Genomic DNA, 23927 nt, shown 5'->3' with positions numbered 1-23927 from the left:
ACAAAATCATTCAGAATTGAGAAATATATATATATATATATATATATATATATATATATATATATATATATATATATATATATATATATATATATATATGAACCAATACATATCACTATTACTTGATAAATAATATTTTGTCTCTGGAGCAGTATTTACCAATCCAGATTCATTTACTGAATAAAAATATGTTAGAATCATGAACAATTTCCTATTCACAGTCCCCAAATCCCACTTTTTTCTGTGTGTTTTTGTTTTTGTTTTTTTGAGGGGGGGGGGGAACTTAGGTATATAAGAAATGAATACAGACTGCCATGTTGGTTGAGTGTAGATCTTAACATCATCGTCTGTGACCATGTAGACAGGATATCTTTCGGGTTTCTGATTTCGACAATTACTCCATGAGCATACTGAGTATTGTTGCTTGGGGATATCAAGGGTAACAGTTTTTTATCAGAGGAGATTGATAGTGAACTTTTAGTACCAGGTGGATATGATATTTTTAGGATTTAATATCCTTTCTTTCTCTTTGACAAAGGATTGTGGGTATATGTGTGGGTAATCCATTCACGCAGAAATTCCCTCAACCAGTTCACGTATACTACGTCAAAGAAGATCAGAACCCGTGTATAATTACAACATCCTAAAGATACCAATAACAACGAAATGTAGAAATTCACCAACATGACCAACATTATTATTTCATGTTAATCTTTGTGCCATGCATGTATATATAGCTATATAAACATATGTATACTTTTCAGTTTGTATGAAGGCGTGCATAAATACAAGAAACAGTTGATTCTGAAATTCTTCAATCATGTATTTTTAAGGGTATTTTTTTGCACTTTCAGTTCAAAACAAGAGTTTCAATTTTATTCTCAATTATATTCATGTTATATATTCTTCAAATAAGTGAAATAAAACATCTCCTAGAGAAAGAGTGCAAATCTGGAATTGGGATTATACTGTGAATGCCTTGATGGGGTTGACACTGCATATATAGCAACTAGCATGGAGCTTGGCGTAGCCAGTGTTGGTTAACTATTATAATAACTATAATCATCGCTGCTCCATGCTTGGCGTGGAAGTAGCAGCAGGAGTTTCTGGACTTGGAGGAATAGCTCTTAAATTTATTTCTCGGCAGATGCAAAAGGAAGCATTGAAACATGATAGTATTAATGTGCTGGCTGAAGCAAAGTTAAAAAGCATTGAGGTGAGGTCAAATTGGTTTAATGTAGCATCCAAGATTATTGCACTTATGTAGCTATGTGCATGTGCAGCTGCTTGTACTAGTCTGATGCTGATGCTGATTAATAGTGCTAGCTCACTGAGATACTAAGCCGCAGTTTAACATGAATACCCCACTCAGACACAGTGTACTGACTCCGAGCCGACCAGTACTTGTTTTAGCCGCTTAATGCCGAGCGCCAGACAGGGCAACAAGAAGTACCATCAATTAAGGTCTTTTGGAATGACACGGCTGGGTAAATGGCATTGAGGATCATATCTCAGCAGGACTGGCCAACAGCAAGATATCTGAGGAAGAGTTTCATTTAGTGTTGTCAGACCTCACCAAAAACAACACAATGAAGCAAGAGATTCAATCAATTTCTCGTAAGACCAATGGCATTAGTTAAAGGGGAAAAAATAGTAGAACCAACGTGCCCAAACTAGAGATTGAGAATAAATTGTTTCCCCGATATAGGGTGGCATCTCGATACATAACGATCCAGTGGTCTTTATCACATAAATAGAAAAACTTTAGACCCCCTTGGAAGCATTGCCAGGGCCTGGGGTGTAGTGGTCTAGTTCCCTCATCGTCTATACTACTGACTCATTGATATATATTATAAAAGTTTTCACCCAGTACAGTGTATGTGAACAGAGTTTGCCAATTTGTTGTGATGTTGTATTTCGTGAAATATTCACCAATTTCTTCTCTCATGCGAGATGCGCTCCTTAAACCCCTATTGTTCCGCCCGTCACCACTCTCGGGTGAATTTGTACCAATAACAATAGGTGCTTGAGGAAGACCCCTAATAAACCAACAGGCAGACTTGGCGTGGCCAGATCGTTGAAATTGTACACTGCGTCAAAAACAGGTAACTCGTTCAAACCTTCATGAAGGGGGTTCCCCTCAGGGTGTGTGTGTGTGGGGGGGGGGGGGGGGGGGGGGGGGGGATTTTTCGTTCAGTTGAAAAATTTGCCGGTTATTTTCCTTTTTTCAAATTTAATTTTGGTTAACCATTTGAAATTATACCTAAGTTATTGAATTCTGCATAGTTGATATGTTGACTTTACTTGCGCTTTAACACCGTGTTCAAGATACTTGCACGACATGGATGTACCTGTGTGCGCGGTGCTTGTACTAGTTCGGACTTGTGCCCGTTTTAAAGTTCTAGCCCACTGAGATATGTCGTCGCGGTTTACCATGAATACCCTACTCAGACATGACACGGACTGCGGGCTGACTAGTCGCTGTTTCAGTGTTGAGCTTTAGAAAGGTGGAACAAGTACCATCAATGTATCAATGTACAGGGTGGACACTTATTACTGCCTGTGTGAACTTCCCGCTGAACACCATTGTGTGACAGGACCTATTTTCTTAATCTGTTAGTTGAAACCAAACGAAAAAGATGTTATTGTAGAAACGTTAGAGCAAACATTCGCTCATATCACCTCTCCTTTTGAGCAACTGTTTGATTCCGTGTTGCAGATGGTTGTTGTATGGATGTCACACACACTAAATGAAGATCGTTCAAGGTATAAAATAGTGAAATAAAATAATAAAAGTATACAACTTGTAGTACACGACAGTCAGCAGTAAAACTGCGACAACAAAGTGTCTTTTAAACATGGTAAATACTGGAGCTTTGGTCAGTCCAGTCAGGGTGTAATAGCATGAACGCTGATGAACCCCAGCGGCACACATTGTAACCACTGGGTTGTTTCCAGAAGCATTGGATCCTGGAGGCCTAATCTTCCAATGATTGTCTGTGAGGAACGCAGAACTAAGCCTAGTATCCCACAACAGGCTTGCGTCAACTTCATTATGAAACAAGACCATCAACAAAAAGAACTGATGCGTTTATTTCATTCACTTTCTTTCCCACAATACAAGTTCTGTACAAGAATCTCTACATAGCTCACACAACCTTCAACAAACAACGAAATGCCTACAGATTCTTGTCTGAAATCAGTGACATGATTACTTAATGGGACTCCCAACAGATATGAGAGCTTCTTTCGACAAAATAAATGGAACATTAACCCAAATGTATCCTTGGTACCTGGCACTACAAACTGGAAAATCGCAAATCATTCAAAATAAAGTTAACAGGATGCTGAAACCGTTGTAGCATGTCGTCAACTCATCAACCTTTTGTTTCTCTGGGTATAATGGGACAGCCAACCCTCTACCTGTACTTATTTCAACAAGGTAGCGACAGCTGGAACAGTTCCTTTTCACTGAGAACAAGGTGTTCTTCTCGGGATAAGGCTCTCTCGATGAGTGAGTTGGGTTTAACGCCGCTTTTAACAGTATTCCAGTTATATCACGGCGTGTCAGTTTAATGTGGGAGGAAAGCCCCAAGTGATGCAGGCCTCAGACGTTTACCACTTCGGTTAAATCCACGAGCATGAGTATGGTGCTAACAAACCTAGAAACATAATCGGAGCAAACCGGGATTCGAACCCACAATCATAGGTTTCTGGCGTGCCCAAGGGACGCAACTCTGCACAGTGAATCGCGGCGCCTTAGACGACTGGGCCACCCGTGCCCCCGTCTGTCGATGCGAAATACAAAGGACAAGTTATGCAAACACTAGTTCCTCCACTTCACGGCTTACTTGTTCAAGGCACAAACACTACCGGTTATGTTTCATCCATCTTCCAGAGGCAGGAGACTTAACTGACTTTAAAAGTCCAGTTTCCACTCTTGCCGAACTAGACTGTCATTAGTGAGTGAGTGAGTTGGGTTTAACGCCGCTTTTAACAGTATTACAGTTATATCGCGGCGTGTCAGCTTAATGTGGGAGGAAAGCCCGAAATGATGCAGGTCTCAGACGTTTACCACTTTGGTGAAACCCACGAGCACGGGTATGGTGCTGACAAACCTAGAAACATAATTGGAATGAACCGGGATTCGAACCCACGATCATAGGTTTCTGGCGTGCCCAAGGGACGCAAATCTGCATAGCGAATCGTGGCGCCTTAGACGACTGGGCCACCCGTGCCCCCAGACTGTCATTATGGAGTTACATTTTGGCTTGACTAACGAGTCTTTGCATAGTCCAATCAAAATCGCGCAAATAAATCAATCCGGTTTGTAAACTGTGGTGCAGATTTCGGTCGATTGCAGGATTTGCAAAGCATGTGCACCGCCAACTCGTTGTCAACAGTTATTTTCCAAGGCTTTTCATGTTATTGATCCAGGTGCTCATGTGATTTGTTGCATTTCACGATGTAAGACCCGTTTTATCACAACATAGGTCTTTATTATCGATCAGATCGTCTTGACTGGCCGTGCCATTTTGTTTTAAACAAATGCAAGTGATACGAGAGGTGGAATCTGATTGGTCCATAGGAGAGGCTTAGAAGGGACATAACTCGAAAAAAACACTAGTGGCGCTACGATTGAGCCCAGGAATTCCAGCCTAGTTCGGCACGAGTGGAAACTTGACTTTTAAAGTCAGTTAACTCCCTTGCCTCGGGATGGGGTGTTTCATCTTTCATGACCTCAAAGTGAGGAAGAAAATGTATTGATGTCAACTTCTTTATTATGACAAACAATGTTTCGGAGTATATTTCACCTGATAAAGGAGTAAGTATTTACCGAAACATTGTTTTCTTCGTGCTGAAGAAGTTGACATCCATAAATTCTCTGTCTTTTTCTATCACTTCTTAATGCCATTTAAAGACTCAACAAGTGGCCTGAAATTCATCAACTCCTCAAAGAGATTGTTGAAGTGAGTTAGGAAATCCTAACACTTGTTCTTAATCTCATTAAATGAGATCTTTTACACTGATATCATACCTCCCTGACTCAAATCGTTTGTTTGTAGTTTTGTCACTCAGCAATATTCCAGCTATATGAGTGAGTGAGTGAATTTGTTTCAGCAATACCACAGGGGACACTATAAATGGGCTTCACACATTGTACCTATGTCGGGAATCAAACCCGGGTCTTCGGCGTGACAAGCAAACGCTTCAACCATAAGGCTACCCCACCGCCCCCCAGCTATATGGCCGTTAATAATAAAGCCTGGACCAGATTAGTGATTGGTTAGTGATTTAGGGACCCTCCAAGAATATCAGATGGTCAGTCCCTTAATGCCGAAGAAACAATCACTCAATTTAAAAAAGCGGAGCATGTGCAATTACTTTAGGCTTACAAAATAAAAGAATTGGTTCTCAGGCAATGGCTTTGGAAAATATCATAGACGGATGATGGTTTTTAGACTTGCATGTTACCAAATAAACAGTTGTGTACAATCAACCTGAGAAAGGGCCTCTCCACATAAACGTATTCCTTGAAGAGTAAAATACTGGCATACAGTACTTGACCACTGTTTGACATCAGTGTGTGCATAATTCATGCATACAATGAGCTTTGATTTTATTTCACAACGTGAAGACGTTACAGTGAACACACAACACCGGAAGAAGCATGCCAACAAATCCGTACTGAAGTACGCAAGTTAGTCCTGTTACTACACTATCTGGCTATAAAAGTGTTCATTGTGTATCTGGACTTACGTTTGTTATCTATTATATTACTATTGTCAAAGATTTTATTCAATTTTATTTACATTAATTTCAGCGAAATCATTTATGAAATGATCAGCAAATCACAACTCACCATGACCTCACCTTGAAACAAACATTAGTCGTTAGAAATACAAAGTCTTCAGACTTCCTATCATTGTATTGAATTTCTTTATTGGCCATGACATTATTTCCTGAACTAAATCAACCATAGATCGAGGAGAAAATGTGTGAAGAGCTGATTGCTATTTCCGGCTTATTTTACAAGACAAATACATATGTAATCTTAATCTCTGTGTATGAAATGTTGTCCAGCATACAGTACACAAATGCCATTGAATTCGAAAATCATCACGTCTAATGATGTTTTATCATAAATTTCATGTTTTAATTTACCAAATTTGCAAACATCCAAACAAGCACACAAACTCCTATTGCCGCCATGACCATAACACGAGATGTGCAGTACAGGGAAGTAACTGCACACTATATTGGATCACATTGTTTTTAGGTATGGTAGCATAGGTATTTCATGTATTTGAGACCCGGAATACTTAAGGATATTTTTAGGGGTGTCGTGCGTTCGAGATGCGGAAAAGAAAGAATTTTTCTTTTCTCAAAATGGAAATAAAACAAAATGTGCAGTGGACTTTATGATGACGGTGGCAGTGCCTGAGAACCAAGGCTATTATTTTTTTTAGCCTTACAAACACTTGGTATAAAGTCGTAACAATCATCTCCTAAAAGCATACACATACACAGAAAAACAACTTTCATATTGCATAAATAAATTATTACAAAGGAAGCCCTCTGTATTCGTCAGCTTGCAACAGCACTTTGGATGTTGCGAGGTTTCGAGTTTTTCTCGGCGTGATATATTCTTGATATCTGGATAAGGATTGGCCCTGTCTCTGAATCGTTGAGCCACTGATTGGCTGACATAGGGGACTCAAGCATCTGAAGGAAAGCTGAAACACAACAAGGTCATGTCAGTGTTTTTAGGTTATCTCAATGTATGAAAGGGTGCTTTCTGGAGAAGTCGAAAAAAGAAAAATATAATCCACGACTTATCTTTAAGCTGAACTATTCACCATCATTAACAATATTTCATAAGAAAGTCGATTTGGGTTAAAGGCAGATGAAGAAACTACTTTATAACAAACATGCTTATAACGAACTGACCGATATAACAAACTTATTTTTTAGTCCTGGCCATTTGTTGTATATATGCTGTATATATATGCTTCTAACGAACTACAGTTATTACAAACTAAAATTAGTGGTTCATTTGTGTTCATTATAACGATAGTTTACTGTATAAATTAGGAGGAAAAAATGAAGGAAGAGATTGGTTTGGAAGCCAACTCTACAGCCGACTTTGTTGCTTTTCTAACAGGACAATCCACAGCCCCAGTAGTGACATTTAGAAAACCTGACATTAAACGATGAAGGGATGAGGGTGTACGGTACAGCAGGAATGTCAGGGTGTAATTTGTACTACTTCTAGAACTCACCCAGTAAACATCGAGGGTTATTGAGGCCCAGCTGGACAGTTGGGTTGGCCAGTATTGCCTTGTAGACAGGACTGTCAGGGTCCAGTCCATCGTCCACCGTCTCCGGCCGGGTCTGCCGGTCACCAAGGAGCCATTCACACTGATGATGATAAAAGTTGGAAGTGAGTAAGCGGTTCTAACCCCATCTTCCTGAGGCAAGGGAGTTAACTGACTGTAAAAGTCCAGTTTCCACCCTTGCCGAACAACACTGGCATTATGGAGTTACATAGTGCCACCAGTGGTGATTACGAGTTATGTCCCTTCTATTGACCAATCAGATTCCTACTCTCACATCACAAAATGGTGGTGCCCAGACAAGACGATCTGATCAATAAGCAAAATCTGTATTGTTATGAAATGAGTCTTACTTCGTAAAGTGCCTCAAATCACATGAGCACCTTGATAAAAAAATATGAAAATACTTGGAAAAGATCTGTTGATGACGAGTTGGTGGTACACATGTTTGGCAAATCCTGCAATAGACATAAAAAAGCACGAACCAGATGTTGATTTCGATACATGCTTTTGATTAGACTATGCATAGACTCGTCAGTCAAGCCAAAACAAACTTCCATTATTACAGGCTAGTTCGGCAAGGGTTGAAACTATTGAAAGTACTGGACTTTCATTACACCGACCAACAGTATTTTAGTTTACAGTACCACAGTACCGTATGTGACCCAATAAGTGCCCAGCTCTAATAAGCGCCCACGGCTATTTTTGCTGATATCAAATTCTGGTTGTTTTCACCAAAATTAAAATCTAATAAGTGCACCTATTTCAAATACAAACTACTTTTTTAATTCCTCATAACTTTCTTGGTTGTCTTTCGGATATGAAACCGGCCCGTTAAGGTTGACCAGCTTTTCCTTACTGCCTGTCTTAATACAGTATGTAAACTTGTTTGTTTATTATTATTTTCTCATACAGGATAGTTGACTTGCCTCAGTGTCATGTTGATGGGTATTATTGGTGAGTTGTCAGTTGTCCTTCGTTACCTTAATGAGCAAGGCTATGGACTACTGAGAGAGATTTTCCTCATTAAATCGTACATGCAGTATCGTGAATCGAATCGTGGCTTCTGTCTAGATATGTATCGTATTTTATTGTGCCTCAAGGTGTGATTGACTAATCAGAGCTACTGACCCCACATGAGCCTGTATACGGTAAGTGACAGCCATCTTGGATTTTCAAACACCAACTTCACATATTTCACATGAAAATTCTGCTACAGAAATTTGATATTCAACAGTGTTTTGTGTTTGTTTATAATCAATTGTGATGTGCAAGGACATTAATCTTTTTTAATCACGTTCATGACTTTATTGATAAAGATTATTGTTAAAACTGTCAACAAGGTTTGGCCTCTAAGGTTTGAGTGAGTGAGTGAGTTGGGTTTAACGCCGCTTTTAACAGTATTCAAGTTATATCTCGGCGTGTCAGCTTAATGTGGGAGGAAAGCCCGAAGTGATGCAGGTCTCAGACATTTACCCCTTCGGTGAAACCCACGAGCATGGGTATGGTGCTGACAAACCTAGAAACATAATCAGGGCGAACCGGAATTCGAACTCACAATCATAGGTTTCTGGCATGCCAAAGGGACGCAACTCTGCACAGCGAATCGCGGTGCCTTAGACGACTGGGCCACCCGTGCCCCCCTCTAAGGTTTGAAGAATAGTCTCCCTTTCACGCTTAAGGTCAGCGTACTAAGTTTAGAAGAGTAGTGCGACATAGATACCACAGTGGAATTTTTTTGGCATAATAAATTTGTTATGGTGTCTTTAGTTGCCGTATACAGTGTCATATGAGGTTAGCAGAAACACCGTAAGACATCATAACAAATAGTGTGCGACACCTGCATTGTGACATCCCTTATGTTTGGGTGTGAAAAGGGCATGGGTTGGTGCTGACAAACCATGGATCAAAATTGGGGAGAATCTGGGATTCAAACCCTCAAATTCATAATCACCAGATCCTGGGACAATCAACATTGTGATCAAAGAACAGGCTAACACTATGGAGACACTTGAGGTGCAGGAGACATGTAGGAGTCTGAGACTACCATGTTTCCTAAATATGGAATAGTGATTGAGTGACTATGATTAAGGCAAGGGCGGGGGACACCAGTAATGCGGGGGACACCAGTAATGGGGGGGACACCAGTAATGCGGGGGACACCAGTAATGCGGGGGACACCAGCAATGCGAGGGACACCAGTAATGCGGGGGACACCAGTAATGGGCTTCACACATTGTTCCCAGGTAGGGAATCAAATCCGGGCCTTCGGAGTGATGAGCTCTTGCCATGATCCTTAGGCTAGTTTGTTGTTTAACGCCACACTGAGCAATATTCCAGTTATATGACGGCAGTCTATAAATAATCGAGTCTGGACCAGACAATCCAGTAATTGACATCATGAGCATCGATTTACGCAAACGGGACACAATGCCATGTATCAACCAAGTCAGCGAGTCTGACCACCCCATCCTGTTAGTCGCCTCTTATGACAAGCAAAGTCTCCTCTGTCAACAAACATGGGTTGCCGGAGACCCATTCTAACCCGGATCTTCACAGGATCCTGGAACGTTGAGATGAAAGTGATCTTACAGCTGCATCCTGGTCATTCCTAGACACTCGGAGTGCATCCGTCGCCTCCTGTTCACTGAAGCCCATTTCCAACAGCTTCTGTAGAGCCTGAAACACAGGACGAGGATGCTATCACACATTGTCCTGCATCCAGTCGATCATCAAGGGACTTAATTCTGTTACCTATCTGTCATTCCAAATGGGGCTGATTGTTAGTTTAGATTTCCTTAAAAAAATAAAGGATACAAAGTATACATTCAGAGGCATTAAGGTTATGACTCAATAACATATGGCTGAAAATTAAAGGATAGTTATAATAGTTATAATTATCCATGTTGATCAACTATGTATGGACAGCTGATTATAGGACAGTGTTATCAACTGTGGCTAATAAATGCATCATCGTTTGTACCCTGCATCCAATCACTGAATTCCTGCATGGAGTATATTGTTAATTACAATAGCTGGATTTCTGACATTTCTTTGGACTTCATTTTTCAAACCGTTGCAGGACTGAAGCATGTTAATCAGCAAAAGGAACTGCACTGTCAAAGACAGTTGTGCCACTTGTGGCTCCACAAGAGAGTAGGAAAAAAAGACTTAAAGAGGATTATCTTGTCATAGACAACAGAACCGATTAAAACTGACAGATCGATGTTATAACAACCTCAACAGTATCAGTGAGATCTGAAACACACCAATGTTCCAAGGGCTGGTCAAAAGGATCTAAGCCTAACAAACAAAACCAACAATTGTGAAAGTGTTTATGATTTTATTTTTCAGCATAATTCTCCAGCTTTTCAATACACTCCTCATATTGATAGTGGAGCTTTTCAATTCCAGTCAGGAAGAAGTTTTCTTAAGTCGCCTTGAAAACCCATTCACGGCAACTTTGATCACTTTGTTATAGCCCTTAGTTGAATGTTAGTCAGACTTAGAACTTTTTGACCAGCCCTCGTATTGTTCCCAAAATCACTGTCTGAGTTTTCACTTACCCTGGCATTTGGACGGAATTCCCTCTTCCTGAAAGCTCGTAGAGATTCCAGAATATTTGTCACTTTGGGAGTTCCATCAGGATTTTCCTTGCCGCCAATTGCTCCCTCTGGCTGAAGTCAGGATCATAGAAGGTTCACCATACCTCATTCACTATAACTAGTTCACCATAACTAGTTCACCATTCCTAGTTCATGATACCTCATTCACTATAACTAGTTCACCATTCCTAGTTCATGATACCTAGTTCACCGTAACTTGTTCACCGTACCTAGTTCACCATACCTAGTTCACCATTCCTAATTCATGATACCTAGTTCACCATACCTAGTTCACCATCACCAGTTCATGATACCTAGTTCACCATAACTAGTTCACCATACCCAGTTCACCGTACCTCCTTCCCCATAACTACTTCACCATACTACATTCACCATACATCATTCACCATAACTACTTCACCATACCTAGTTCACCATTCCTAGTTCATGATACCTTGTTCACTATAACTAGTTCACCATACCTAGTTCACCATTCCAAGTTCATGGTACCTAGTTCACCATGACTAGTTCATGATACCTAGTTCACCATAACTTGTTCACCGTACCCAGTTCACCATTCCTAGTTCATGATACCTTGTTCTGTAGTTGTTCACCATAACTTGTTCACCATAACTTGTTCACAGTACCTAGTTCACAGTTCTAATTCATGATACATCGTTCACCATTAGTTCACCGTACCTAGTTCACCATACCTCATTCATCATACTTCGTTCCCTTTAACATAGAGAGCTTAAAATTAAGGCCTTTACCCCTTTTCAAGGCAATTATCCTACTTTTCAAGGCAACAATCTACTTTTCAAGGCAATGATCTACTTTTCAAGGCAACAATCTACTTTTCAAGGCAATGATCTACTTTTAAAGGCAACAATCTACTTTTCAAGGCAACAATCTTCTTTTTAAGGCAACAATCTACTTTTCAAGGCAATGATCTACTTTTCAAGGCAACAATCTACTTTTCAAGGCAACAATCTACTTTTCAAGGCAATGATCTACTTTTCAAGGCAACAATCTACTTTTCAAGGCAATGATCTACTTTTCAAGGCAACAATCTACTTTTCAAGGCAATGATCTACTTTTCAAGACAACGAATTACTTTTCAAGGCAATGAGAAGTTAAGGACCACCAGATTCCTTCCTATTACTTTGATTAAGTAGTAAACATAATATACATAAATTGATAGATGGCCTGCTGTAGTGAGACTGGCATCTCAGCATACAGTGTATGGGAAAACACATCCACCGTTGTTGGTCAGTGTGTTTTGTTATTCACAGTGTCCCATCGTGATCATTTAACAATTAATTCTGTTCCCAATTTCAAATTCCATTACAGATTGTGTACCACAAGACCAAAAATATTTCATCAAAGTAAATCTGAACTTGTCACTCAGGAGATAACTGCAATGATTCCAACAAATGTATTCCTGTATCATAAAATTGTTTGTTATTGTTTGTTTGTTTGTTTAACGCCGCACTCAGCAATATTCCAGCAATATGATGGCAGTTTTTAAATAATCGAGTCTGAACCAAACAATCCAGTGATTGATATCATGAGCATCGATCCACGCAATTTGAATACGATGACATGCATCAACCAAGTCAGCAAGCCTGGCCAACGATCCCGTAAGTTGCCTCTTACGACAAGCGTAGTCACCTTATACAGAAAGAATGGGTTGCTGAAGACTTATTCTACCCTGGATCTTCACAGGTCTGTATTTAAAAAAAAGCATTTGCTCTTAACATGTTGCCTTGGACACACACAAGTAAAAGGACCCCATTAGGAGCCAGATGGCTCCCTAGGATGAAATGGAAGTTTGAAGTGTGTACCTGCTCCTCTGGAGTCTGCGGAGTTGTCTCCTCCTCCCCTGGCAGAGGTGCATCAATGTCAGGGTCATCTTCGTGTTGAAACAACCACTCCATCGCTGGCATCACATTCATCCTGGAGAACACAGTATAACAATATTACTGGCTGAAGTGTATAGGTTAATATGTTAAATGGGACTTTGCATCACCAACTGTTCTCATGTCTACAATTTTTGAATCGAGGTATTGGGTGAGGTGAGGTGAAATCGGGTTTAACGTCAAGTTCAAGATTTTTGTGCTCATGTAGCGACATGCATGCACTTGAGTGTGTGTCTGCTTGTAGTTGTCCAGACTCCAAGCCCACAAGTCTTTGTTTTAGCCCCTTAATGCCAAGCACCAGGCAGGGTAACAACAAGTACCATCTCAAACACCAGACCTCCCTCTCTCCAGGAAGATGCTTTACTACTGGACCACGGGCATGGGTATTGGGCATTGAACCATTAAGACTCATTATATGAAGTTCAGTCAATATTTCTCAAAAAAAACAAAATCCACACTTATAGCATAGTCATGCTCAAATATAATATCAGTAAGATGTTTCGTCTCTGGTAGTCCTTTACAAACCCAGTAACTTTTCTCAAAATAGTTCCTCAGCCTGGGATTTGAGCCTATACAGACCATGGCATTTCATTGTTGTAAAACTAAGGCCAGCAGGGTTCAGGCCCCACTTGTACAAAGCGATCTTAGCGCTAAGATGATCATACTTAAACATAGGCTTACAATAGTCATAGCGCTAAGATTGTTTGTGCAAGTGGGCCCAGGTAAGTGTACACCCCCACTCGTGTGGTCAACGTAAGTGACGTAATGAGGTGAGGTGAGGCAACAATATAGTTGTATCGATTTCAGACAGTATTTGTGACAAAACTGGTCTCCCAGAAGGTGCTAATTCTGCCAAATGTTGAGTGTTTAGTCTCCCACCTACTGATACGGGCTGAAATGGGATGAGGGGGGTGGCATTTCATTGCTCTTGTACCACTGAGGGGAGCAGGGATAATGCTAACGCTGATGCTGCTGCTAGTGCTGCTGCTGATGATGATAGGCTATTTTTATTGTGCATATTTCCACACCACTGAGGGGCATGCTCAAAGCGCTATTATTACCCCAGTCACTGGATCAGTGTGCACTCAAGAATCATTCTCAGCTCCCTGGGGATCATACAACTCAAATGTGTGAAGCCCATTTCTGGTGTCCCCCGCCGTGATATTGCCGGAATATTGTTAAAAGCGGCGTAAGAACCATACTCACACACTCACTCATACAACTCAAGCTGCCTTTTAGGTGCTAGAAGATTAACAACCACATTGCCATCACATTCTACCAGGTACCCATTCACTGCTGGGTGAACAGAGGCATATTCTGAACATTTCAATAAAGGAAGGAGTAATCGTACATCCCCTCCGTGTGATCAGGCTGCAGTAAACAGACGAGCGTGGCCTTACAAAGAACCAAGCTTACTTATTCAGCATGAGAGCCTTCCGAGCTCTCGTCTCCGGGAAGCCCATGTCAACCAGCTGTTTGAGTGACATATCGTCCACCTGACTCGGCCGAGGAGGCTCATTTAGGATTTCTGAAAATATTCGCATGTACAAGAAATTCAATGACTTCAATATGAAGTTTACTCTGTGAATCCTATTATGCAAAAAGTAACTTACTTAAGATTAACCCATATAAAATGTTGTAACAGTCATGTCAGGTGAGATAAAATTATGTTTCAAGTAGTGCTCAAGATTATTGCATTAACATAGCAATGTGCATATGTGTGTGTGTGTGCGTGTGCGTGTGCGTGCGTGCGTGTGTGTGTGGCTGGCTGCATGAACTAGTCCAGACTAATTGATAGTGTTGTTTGTTGTTTATCGCCGCACTCAGCAATATTCCAGCTATATGATGGCGGTCTGTTAATAATCGAGTCTGGACCAGATAATCCAGTGACTGACATCATGAGCATCGATCCACGCAATTGAGAACGATGCATCAACCAAGTCAGCAAGCCTGACTACCTGATCCCGTTAGTTGCCTACTTAACGACAAGCATAGTCGCCTTTTACAGCAAGCATGGGTTGCTGAAGACCTATTCTACCCCGCATCTTCACGGGTCCTGTGTTCGTGATGCATTGGACAAGTGATTCAATTATCCATTGTGTTCCTGTATTAGATGGGAGTGCAGGCACTACAGGTCTCTATGCCATGCTATTCCGTAGTTGTGCTGGGATCTGCTAATAAGGATGATTCCTGTTTATCACTTTGGGTTTTCCCCCCACAGTAAGACGACACACCCTGATATACCGTATTCGACGAAACAAGCACCCAGGGCGCTCTCAAAATTAGAAATAGGTGAGGTGAGGTGAAATGGGGTTTAACATCGCGTCCACTTATATAGCAACCAAATTAGAAATAGAGGGCTCTTATTAGAATATTATTTTTGTGAGAAAAAAGAGTTGAAAGATAAATTTCGTGGTTTATGCTGACACACTGAAATGTTAATATGCGACAGATACATTTTTCCAGAATTTAATTGCCCATAATTAAGAATGCATATAACACACGACTGTGTATTATACACGAATAAATAAGTCTTGTGTACATTGATCAATAGGAAGGAGTGATAATTGGTTTTGTTCACTAGCCAATATATTAGCAAATATCGCTGTGGGCACTTATTAGAGCGGGGCGCTTATTACGTCGAATACGGTAACTGAAATATTTCTCAAAGCAGTTTTAAGTCGAACTCCCTCAGTCTTCTGTGAGACAGACAGAGCCTAGGCTAAAAGAAATAATAGTCTTGGTACTCAGGCACCACCCACATTAACAAAAAGTCTGCCGCACGTTTTGTTTGTATTTCCATTATAAAAAAAATCAAAACATCCATATACTTAAAAACAATGCGATCCAATATAGCACACAGTTACTTCCCTTTACATGTGCACTGCTTTACTGTGCATCTCGTGTTATGGTCAAGGCGGCAATAGGAGTTTGTATGCTTGTTTATGTAGGGAGGTCCTGTCCCAGGGTGATGGTTCACTGTATATATTTGGTTACATACTAGTTTGAACTAAAAAACAAAAGCCGACCACACTATATTTTCAAAAGTCACTGCCTGAGAATCAACCCTATAGAAAGTAGATTTATGCCGACCTTCAGCCTGTTTGAATATTTTGGCAGCTGCAGGGTTCATACAGAGGATTCTCTGTGAGGCTTCTATCAACGATATCAGGATACGGCGCAGCTCTGTCTGGAACTGTAAAAAGACACATTCTCAGAATTATCACAATTTCAGGCGGGTCTAGTTCTTCACCAGTACACAATATCAAACAATAACTCGTAAAAAAAAGTCAAAAAGAGAGTCCTTCAATATTTTTGGAATATTTTTGCTGTTCTTCATACAAATGTTGGAAACAAAGAAATAACATTAATCGGCTGTTAATGAAAGTCACTACTTGTTAATCATCATGATGACGCCTCATCTTGTTGTATATGACAGTCTCCAATGAATGTAGTGGCCATGCTGATGACCAATAAACTCTGGACTGCTGAACGTGTGTAAAATAGACTGTACAAGCACAATATTATGAACCAGGTCTAATGATAGTATGAACCAGGTCTGACGATAGTATGAACCAGGTCTGACGATAGTATGAACCAGGTCTGACGATAGCATGAAGTTCGTCTGACGATAGCATGAACCAGGTCTGACGATAGCATGAAGTTCGTCTGATGATAGTATGAACCAGGTCTGACGATAGTATGAACCGTCTGACGATAGTATGAACCTGGTCTGACGATAGTATGAACTAGGTCTGACGATAGCATGAAGTTCGTCTGACGATAGCATGAACCAGGTCTGACTAGCATGAACCAGGTCTAATGATAGTATGAACCAGGTCTGACAATAGCATGATGTTCGTCTGTCGATAGTATGAACCTGGTCTGACGCTAGTATGAACCTGGTCTTACGCTAGTATGAACCAGGTCTGACGATAGTATGAACCTGGTCTGATAAAAGTATTAGCCTGGTCTGATGATAGTATAAACTAGGTCTTACATCTACAGCTGGATCAGACGAGTCATCGGCAGCTTCACACGTTGACTTGGGCACATCGGCCGTCATACGTCTGATGGTCTCCATGTCCATTTCCTTCTTGCCATCAGCCTGAAACAGTCACACAATGTGCACTGAACCACCAGGTTCATACATTGAACCACCAAGCCCATACACTGAACCACCACGCCCATACACTGAACCACCACGCCCATACACTGAACCACAACAGCCATACACTGAACCACCACGTCCATACACTGAACCACCACGCCCATACACTGAACCACCATGTCCATAAATCTGTACACAGAACCACCATGTCCATAAATCTGTACACTGAACCACCGCGTCCATACACTGAACCACCACATCCATACACTGAACCACCACGTCCATACACTGAACCACCACATCCATACACTGAACAACCACGTCCATTAGCCTGTACACTGAACCACCATGTCCATACATTGAACCCCCACATCCATACACTGAACCACCGCGTCCATACACTGAAACCACCATGTCCATACACTGAACCACCATGTCCATAAATCTGTACACTGAACCACCACATCCATACACTGAACCACCACGTCCATTAGCCTGTACACTGAACCAGGGAGTCCGGTGTACACTGGTGATGATGCATGGTTGTAAAGGCTGCAATACAGGTTATGACCATGATGACGGGAGGATTATCTGGTCCGCACTTTCATACAAGACAGTAAATCCTTGGTCATAGTGGAGCATATTATTAGTATGAATACAGAACAGACGATACCAACGTTGTGCTGCATCAAGGTTAGAGACGATTTCCAAACCAAGACGTTTTATATCCTAAATACTGTCTTTTTAGATTAGGTAAATCCTAGGTAAACATTTGGTTGTAAAAATAACTGTCAAAATCAGAGTGGTTCAATTGATATCTCTGTAGACTAGAAGAATAATTACATATAAATTTTGACTTAGCAAAAAATAAAAGCATATTTATACCCATTGGGAATATGGTGTACACTTGTTACCATGGTACCAGATACCATTTCTGGCATTCATGTGGACCCAACACCGACCTTACCTTGGCTTTCTCAGGCCCATCAAAGGGAGATGGTGGAAGTCGTCTTTTCAAAAGAAGCAGTTCATCTGAAAACAAATTTTTAGGTTTTCGTAATGGTGCTGTTTGTGTTTTCAGGTAACAGGCATGCAAGTTTGTGGTGAAAACGACTTCACTCAATATGATAATGTTTTCTTAACATGCTTAATGACTAATTACACTCTCCCAAAGAATGGTGGGTGGCCCAGTCGTTTAAGGCACCTCAATTCGCTGTGCAGAGTTGCATCCCTTGGGCACGCAAGGAACCTATTATTGTGGGTTCGAATCCCGGTTCGCCCCAGTTATGTTTCTAGGTTTGTCAGCACCATACCCGTGCTTGTGGGTTTCACCAAAGCGGTAAACGTCTGAGACCTGCATCACTTCGGGCTTTCCTCCCACATTAAGCTGACACGCTGTGATATAACTGGAATACTGTTAAAAGCGGTGTTAAACCCAACTCACTCACTCACTCACCAGTGTCTGAATTGTCGATTCCCAAGTTGAAACAATCTGTTTATCCAGAAATTTGAACATAAAAGAACATTATGTGAAACCAACAAGTGGTATACTATGAACAAATGTATTACAAAATACACTAAGTTTGGAAAACAATGCAAATTACTGCACAGCAATTATAATGGCAGTAAACAATAGTGTGGTAGTACAGTATTCAGTGGCAATATATAATATGATGGCAGTGGTCAGTATCAAATACAAATAGTGGTGACGGTAAACGTCAATGACAATAATTATATTAACCCCCGGGGGACAGTGGTCAAGCTTTCGAAATGGGCTAGGCAGGGAATCAGAGATGATGAGCGATCCTCACATGAAAGCGGGTATCAAAGCGTGAGAGAATCCCAAATTCTGTAGCACAAAAACTCCAAAGCTTTTGGGGTACCTTTACAATCTAACGTGTCACAGAGCCTGCCCATCTTCAAAGTTACCTGCCCGCATCCAGAGATTACAGGGGGGCACGGGTGGCTGACTCGTCTAAGGCGCCGCGATTAGCTGTGCAGATTTGCATCCCTTAGGCACGGCAGAACCTATGGTTGTGGGTTCGAATCCCGGTTCGCCCCGATTATATTTCTAGGTTTGTCAGCACCATACCCGTGTTTGTGGGTTTCACCGAAGTGGTAAACGTGTTAGACAGCGTTAGAAATTGGCACTAGTCCTATAGTCCTTGCCAAACTGCCCAATAGTTAAGGTATCATAAGGACTAATAGAAATTTGCCATTTTAAATATCTTTCTACACGTTATCATTATAAGGACTAGTGGACCAAAATGTTAGTTTCTACCGCTGTCTTAGACCTGCATCACATCGGGCTTTCCTCCCACATTAAACTGACACACTGTGATAAAACTGGAATACTGTTAAAAGCGACGTTAAACACAACTCACTCACTCACTCACACAGACCTTATAAATTGCATCTTGATTCAGCTGATATAATGCTAACAATAACATGAGAATCTACGAGGATTTATAACAAGTACGCAAGTTGTCTTAACATATCTGCATGATCTGCCAGACAGTCGGGCAGGTAGAGGAAAATTTCATGCAGCCGACAGAGAAGTTACCAGCCACTGTCAGGTTTACGACCAGCACTATGAATAAGAGCTTTTGTTGCTTTGCTGTTTAAGATTCTATATGACAATTGCCTCTAATTAATCTGTGACTGGACCGGACAAATTCACAATTGATATTATAACAATTAAACTATTTTTGCACGTCTGCCAACAATCAACCAAGACCACCAGATTCATAAATGCATAGGCTGCCATCTTTGAACATCTTTTTGTATGACGTAGTCAGGTGGTCAAATCACCGACCTTCCGCTCCGAGGGCAGACACTCTACCCATGAGACCATGGAGGTGCAAGGAGATTTTATCCCCCGTCTCATCATATTCGGTACCACACTACTGTTATCAAGGCTGAGCATCCCCAGTTGCATGATACAGATGTGACTATATAAAATTAATGATTCTGGTTATTGGATTTGAATCAACATAGTGGAGCTTATCTTGGGTCGGAGGTCCTATCCACATTACCCAGGAGGTTAACCCCGTCAGTCAGCTGACAAGCTAAGGATGTCATCTCGGGGATGTCTCCACGGTTTGCTACACGTGAGTATTGTTTTACGCCACTTTTAGAAACATTCCAGCAATATCAAAACCAGGTCTTCAGCATGGCCAGAGAACACTTTAATCAATAGGTTACCCCACCGCAACAAGTTGTCCTTAATAAAGATCTATATTGAATAATCTTTGAAGCTGAGCGAATATTGCAGTACAAACAATTATTCCACACAGGCCAGCTAATGTTCAGAGAAACTTTCATTCAACCCCCAATCATAATATCGTAGAGTGTGAATTGTAATCTGAAATTCACGTAACCTTACCATTATCTCTGACACCTTCCTGTGCAAGACTCTGCTCCTCATCAAGGACTTTACCAGACCTCACATGTACCAGTTTATGGTACAGTGAAGTTTTCATGCTCTCAGCTGGGTTGAAGAAATGGCTAAGCGACATAATTTTTACTTTATCAACACTCCATTCCTGATGAAGGTCGGCTAAATAATCCCTCCCATCTAAACTTGTAATTCGCACCTTCATGTTGGAAGGAGGAAAGAGGATTGAGTCTGAAACAACCATTTAGGCAGGCATTAATTCGTTATTTCGGGTGAATTTTGACAGAATCAAAGTTGACAAGTTACAACGATATCATTCTGGGCGAGCGACATCTTGTGTGAACTTGGTTCATTGTTATTTTTCTTGTTTGTTTAACGGCGTTCAAGCGCTGCCGCATACTAAAAGCAATACCAGTTGAATCAAGCGATGAGCTCATATCAAAGGGACGCTACTCTAAAATTAAGTCATATACATTATTGCACCCCACTAAGGAAATATATAAAATTGGTGAAAATAATGCGTCCATCGTTGTCGTACGACGTAAAAACGAAAATATATAAATACTTACAGACAATACGTTTAAACTTGAAAATACTTCAATGCGCGATAGACGTTTTTTTCAAAAGTCTTTTCCTTTGTAAGCGTGTATATATTACCGTCAATTTGTAAAATGGATTCTCTATAAAATGTGTAAATATTTCAGTCATTTTGACTGAAAAGCCTCTCCACAGATTGACTTAAATTGATTAAGACGATCAAAAGGGCCTAAAAATATCACAACAGATTATAATGTAGGATTAGAAGCCAAACAACATAGAAATGTACTTTTCAACGTAACATTTTCAGTCTCTTGGTGATTAAACATCAAATTGTTTGGAATTCATTATCATAATAATACAGATGGAAATGTTTTTGAGTCAGTTTGTAAAAGAACTGAATATTTAGGCGTTTAATAAATTTGAAAATGTTACATATTTTGACAGTAAAAGAATATACACACTATAAAAAAAAGCAATGCTCATGTGAAATATTTACTTTGTGTTGCAAGTCAAAATAGTGTAAACGAAAATCGCAAAATTACCAAGCAAGTGACTTATCAAAACTTCGTTACCATTACCGATGCTACCCACAAAGATACCTATATTTCCTTATTATCTCGAAAACCATTTCATTTTGTTGATCAATGTGACCATACGCCCTTTTTGCTACCCATAAAAGTGACTAATGCGCTTACGAATCGCGCAGCACAGGTCGCGAACTAGTCTAGATTTCTGCTATACATCCAGGTACTCACTGGGTAAAAACAATAACAAAGGCAACAACCAGTCCCGGGGAATTGCTTTAGATCAGTGCCCCTTTAAGAGCGGTTTCGTTCCGTATTTCCCCTGTGCATAATCACAGATTATATACAGGGGGAGATATGTTTACACTAACACCACGTGGCCGGCAGCTCGGAAGCTTGTCTTGAGGATGTTCTCGCTCAACGGATTTAGAATTACGAGATTTGAAAACTGAAAAAAATACACATTTTTTAATTGTGTGAGAGATTAGAAAGGAGTCTCTTCTGACCCTCACCCACACCCCAAGCCTCTAATAAAGGTAATAGGTGGTCGGGTAGTCTAGTGGTTAAAGTGTTCGCTCGTCACGCCGAAGACCCCGGTTCGATTCCCGTGAAGCCTGACACGTAATGGGATGTCCTCAGATCTTTGTTTAGCGGTAGCGAGAACTAAGATGTGATTTAAATGGGATTGGTTATTGAACAGCATTCATTCAATTACTTTATGACAAATGCTGCATCACACTTTCCAGATTTTTTAGAATGTATTAATAAATTCTTGTACCTATTATAAATAGGCACCGCACCCGGGGTCTAATGTTAGAACGTCTGCCCGGAGAGCGGAAGGTCCTGGGTTCGATCCCCGGCCGCGTCAAACCCAAGGATGTTAAAAAGATGGTACTTCTTGTTACCCTGCCTGGCTCTCGGCATTAGGGGGCTAAAACAAGAACTGGTCGGTTTGGAGTCATTATATTGTGTCTGAGTGGGGTATTCATGTTAAACTGCGGCATGGTATCTCAGAGGGCCTGCACTATAAATCGGCATTAGTCCGGACTAGTACAAGAAGCCACGCACACATACACACACACGTGCATGCATGCCGCAATAATATTGAACGCACCTCACCTATTGTATAAAGGTAATTTATTTGCATATGAGTTGTATATCCACATACCATTTTCATGCCAATCTTGATGAAAATTATTTAATGTGAGTATTAATTGTTAATGAATATGTCACTTCTGGATATATTGAAAAATCGGTCTTTTGTATACTCCTTGTACTCATAACATTTGGTCCTGTGTAATATTCCATGGGGAGCAAAATAAAGGAGACACCTTTTGTTCTTGGGGATAATCATGCTCGACTGGTTTTGTAACTCCTGACAACGGGAGTTGGGTAGGTGCGGAGACCACCATTGGCCCCATGTATTAACAAACAAAATATTAAATAACAAAAGGGACCGCCTCCGTGGTCTAGTGGTATAGCGTCAGCCCCGAGAGCGGAAGTGCGGGGGTTCGATTCCCGGCCGCGTCATACCAAAAGACGTTAAAAGATGGTACTTGTTGTCGTCATTAAGGGGCTAAAACAAGGACTTGTCGGCTCGGAGTCAGTATACTGTGTCTGAGTGGGGTATTCATGTTAAACTGTGGCATGGTATCTCAGTGAGCTGGCACTATAAATCGGTATCAGTCAGGACTAGTACAAGCAGCCACACAAACACATACACGTACATGCACGTCGCTATATAAGTGCAATAAATATATATAAGTTAAACCCAATTTCACCTCACCTCACCTCACCTCAATAACAAAAGTGAGGAGAACTTCTTGAGAAGTTAGGATTCGTTAATCCCTGATCTGTGTATATATCCTTGCCTCCAGCCTGACCACAGCATATAAACAGAGCAACCAAAGATAAAATGAAATTATATCAATATACGAAAATAGAAATCATATCAATACAAAAACAGAAATACTGTGAATACCAAACTCACACACAGGAGTCCCAAAGAGGAACAGGTCAGCCGGAATTGGTAAGGCAGAAGGCGACCTCTTAAACACTTAAAGCAACAACAACATGGCCATAGCTAAAATCAAAATGACTGATAATTGCAATACATTTATGAAAACAGACGGTGTTGAGAAATCAGAAGGTTCTTCATTCCAGTATTAATAACAACATGCTAATTCAGTATTATCCGGGCGATGGGGGTAGCCAAATGGTGAAAGCGTTCGGTCGTTACGCCGAAGTCCTTGGTTCTATTCCCCACATGGGTACAATGTGTGAAGCCCATTTCAGATGTCCCCCGGCCTGATATTGCTGCTAAAAGATACTCGCTCATTTAGAGTTATCAACATTTTGAAATCTTGAAATGATTACCGTATTTCTTCTATTTACGCCCGGGCTTCTATTTATTTCGGACAAGCCTTTGACCCGGCGTCTATTGGAGGCCCAGCTTCTATTAATACCCCCATCTCACATTGACCACGAATGTCCC

At 40.8% G+C, this 23927-nt stretch overlaps 1 protein-coding gene across 1 annotated transcript; it reads right to left on the bottom strand.

Annotated features, from left to right (window-relative positions):
* Positions 1 to 3095: 3095 nt before the first annotated feature.
* LOC139477031 (ubiquitin-associated domain-containing protein 1-like) lies at positions 3096 to 20711 on the bottom strand. The gene is made up of 10 exons (XM_071259591.1): positions 20358 to 20711; positions 17940 to 18004; positions 16862 to 16969; positions 15955 to 16057; positions 14278 to 14389; positions 12787 to 12898; positions 10904 to 11014; positions 9930 to 10016; positions 7284 to 7422; positions 3096 to 6737 (listed from the first exon to the last, which is right to left on the bottom strand). The coding sequence occupies exons 1-10, from the start codon at positions 20611 to 20613 to the stop codon at positions 6589 to 6591; spliced, it is 1242 nt and encodes a 413-aa protein (XP_071115692.1). The 5' UTR covers positions 20614 to 20711; the 3' UTR covers positions 3096 to 6588.
* Positions 20712 to 23927: the final 3216 nt, after the last annotated feature.

Source organism: Haliotis cracherodii, unplaced genomic scaffold (assembly GCF_022045235.1).
Source record: "Haliotis cracherodii isolate W230 unplaced genomic scaffold, xgHalCrac1.p SCAF_30, whole genome shotgun sequence".
NCBI classification, from domain to species: Eukaryota; Metazoa; Mollusca; class Gastropoda; order Lepetellida; family Haliotidae; genus Haliotis; species Haliotis cracherodii.
The sequence above is the reverse complement of the archived record's forward strand: the minus strand, read 5'-3'. Positions and strand labels throughout refer to the sequence as shown.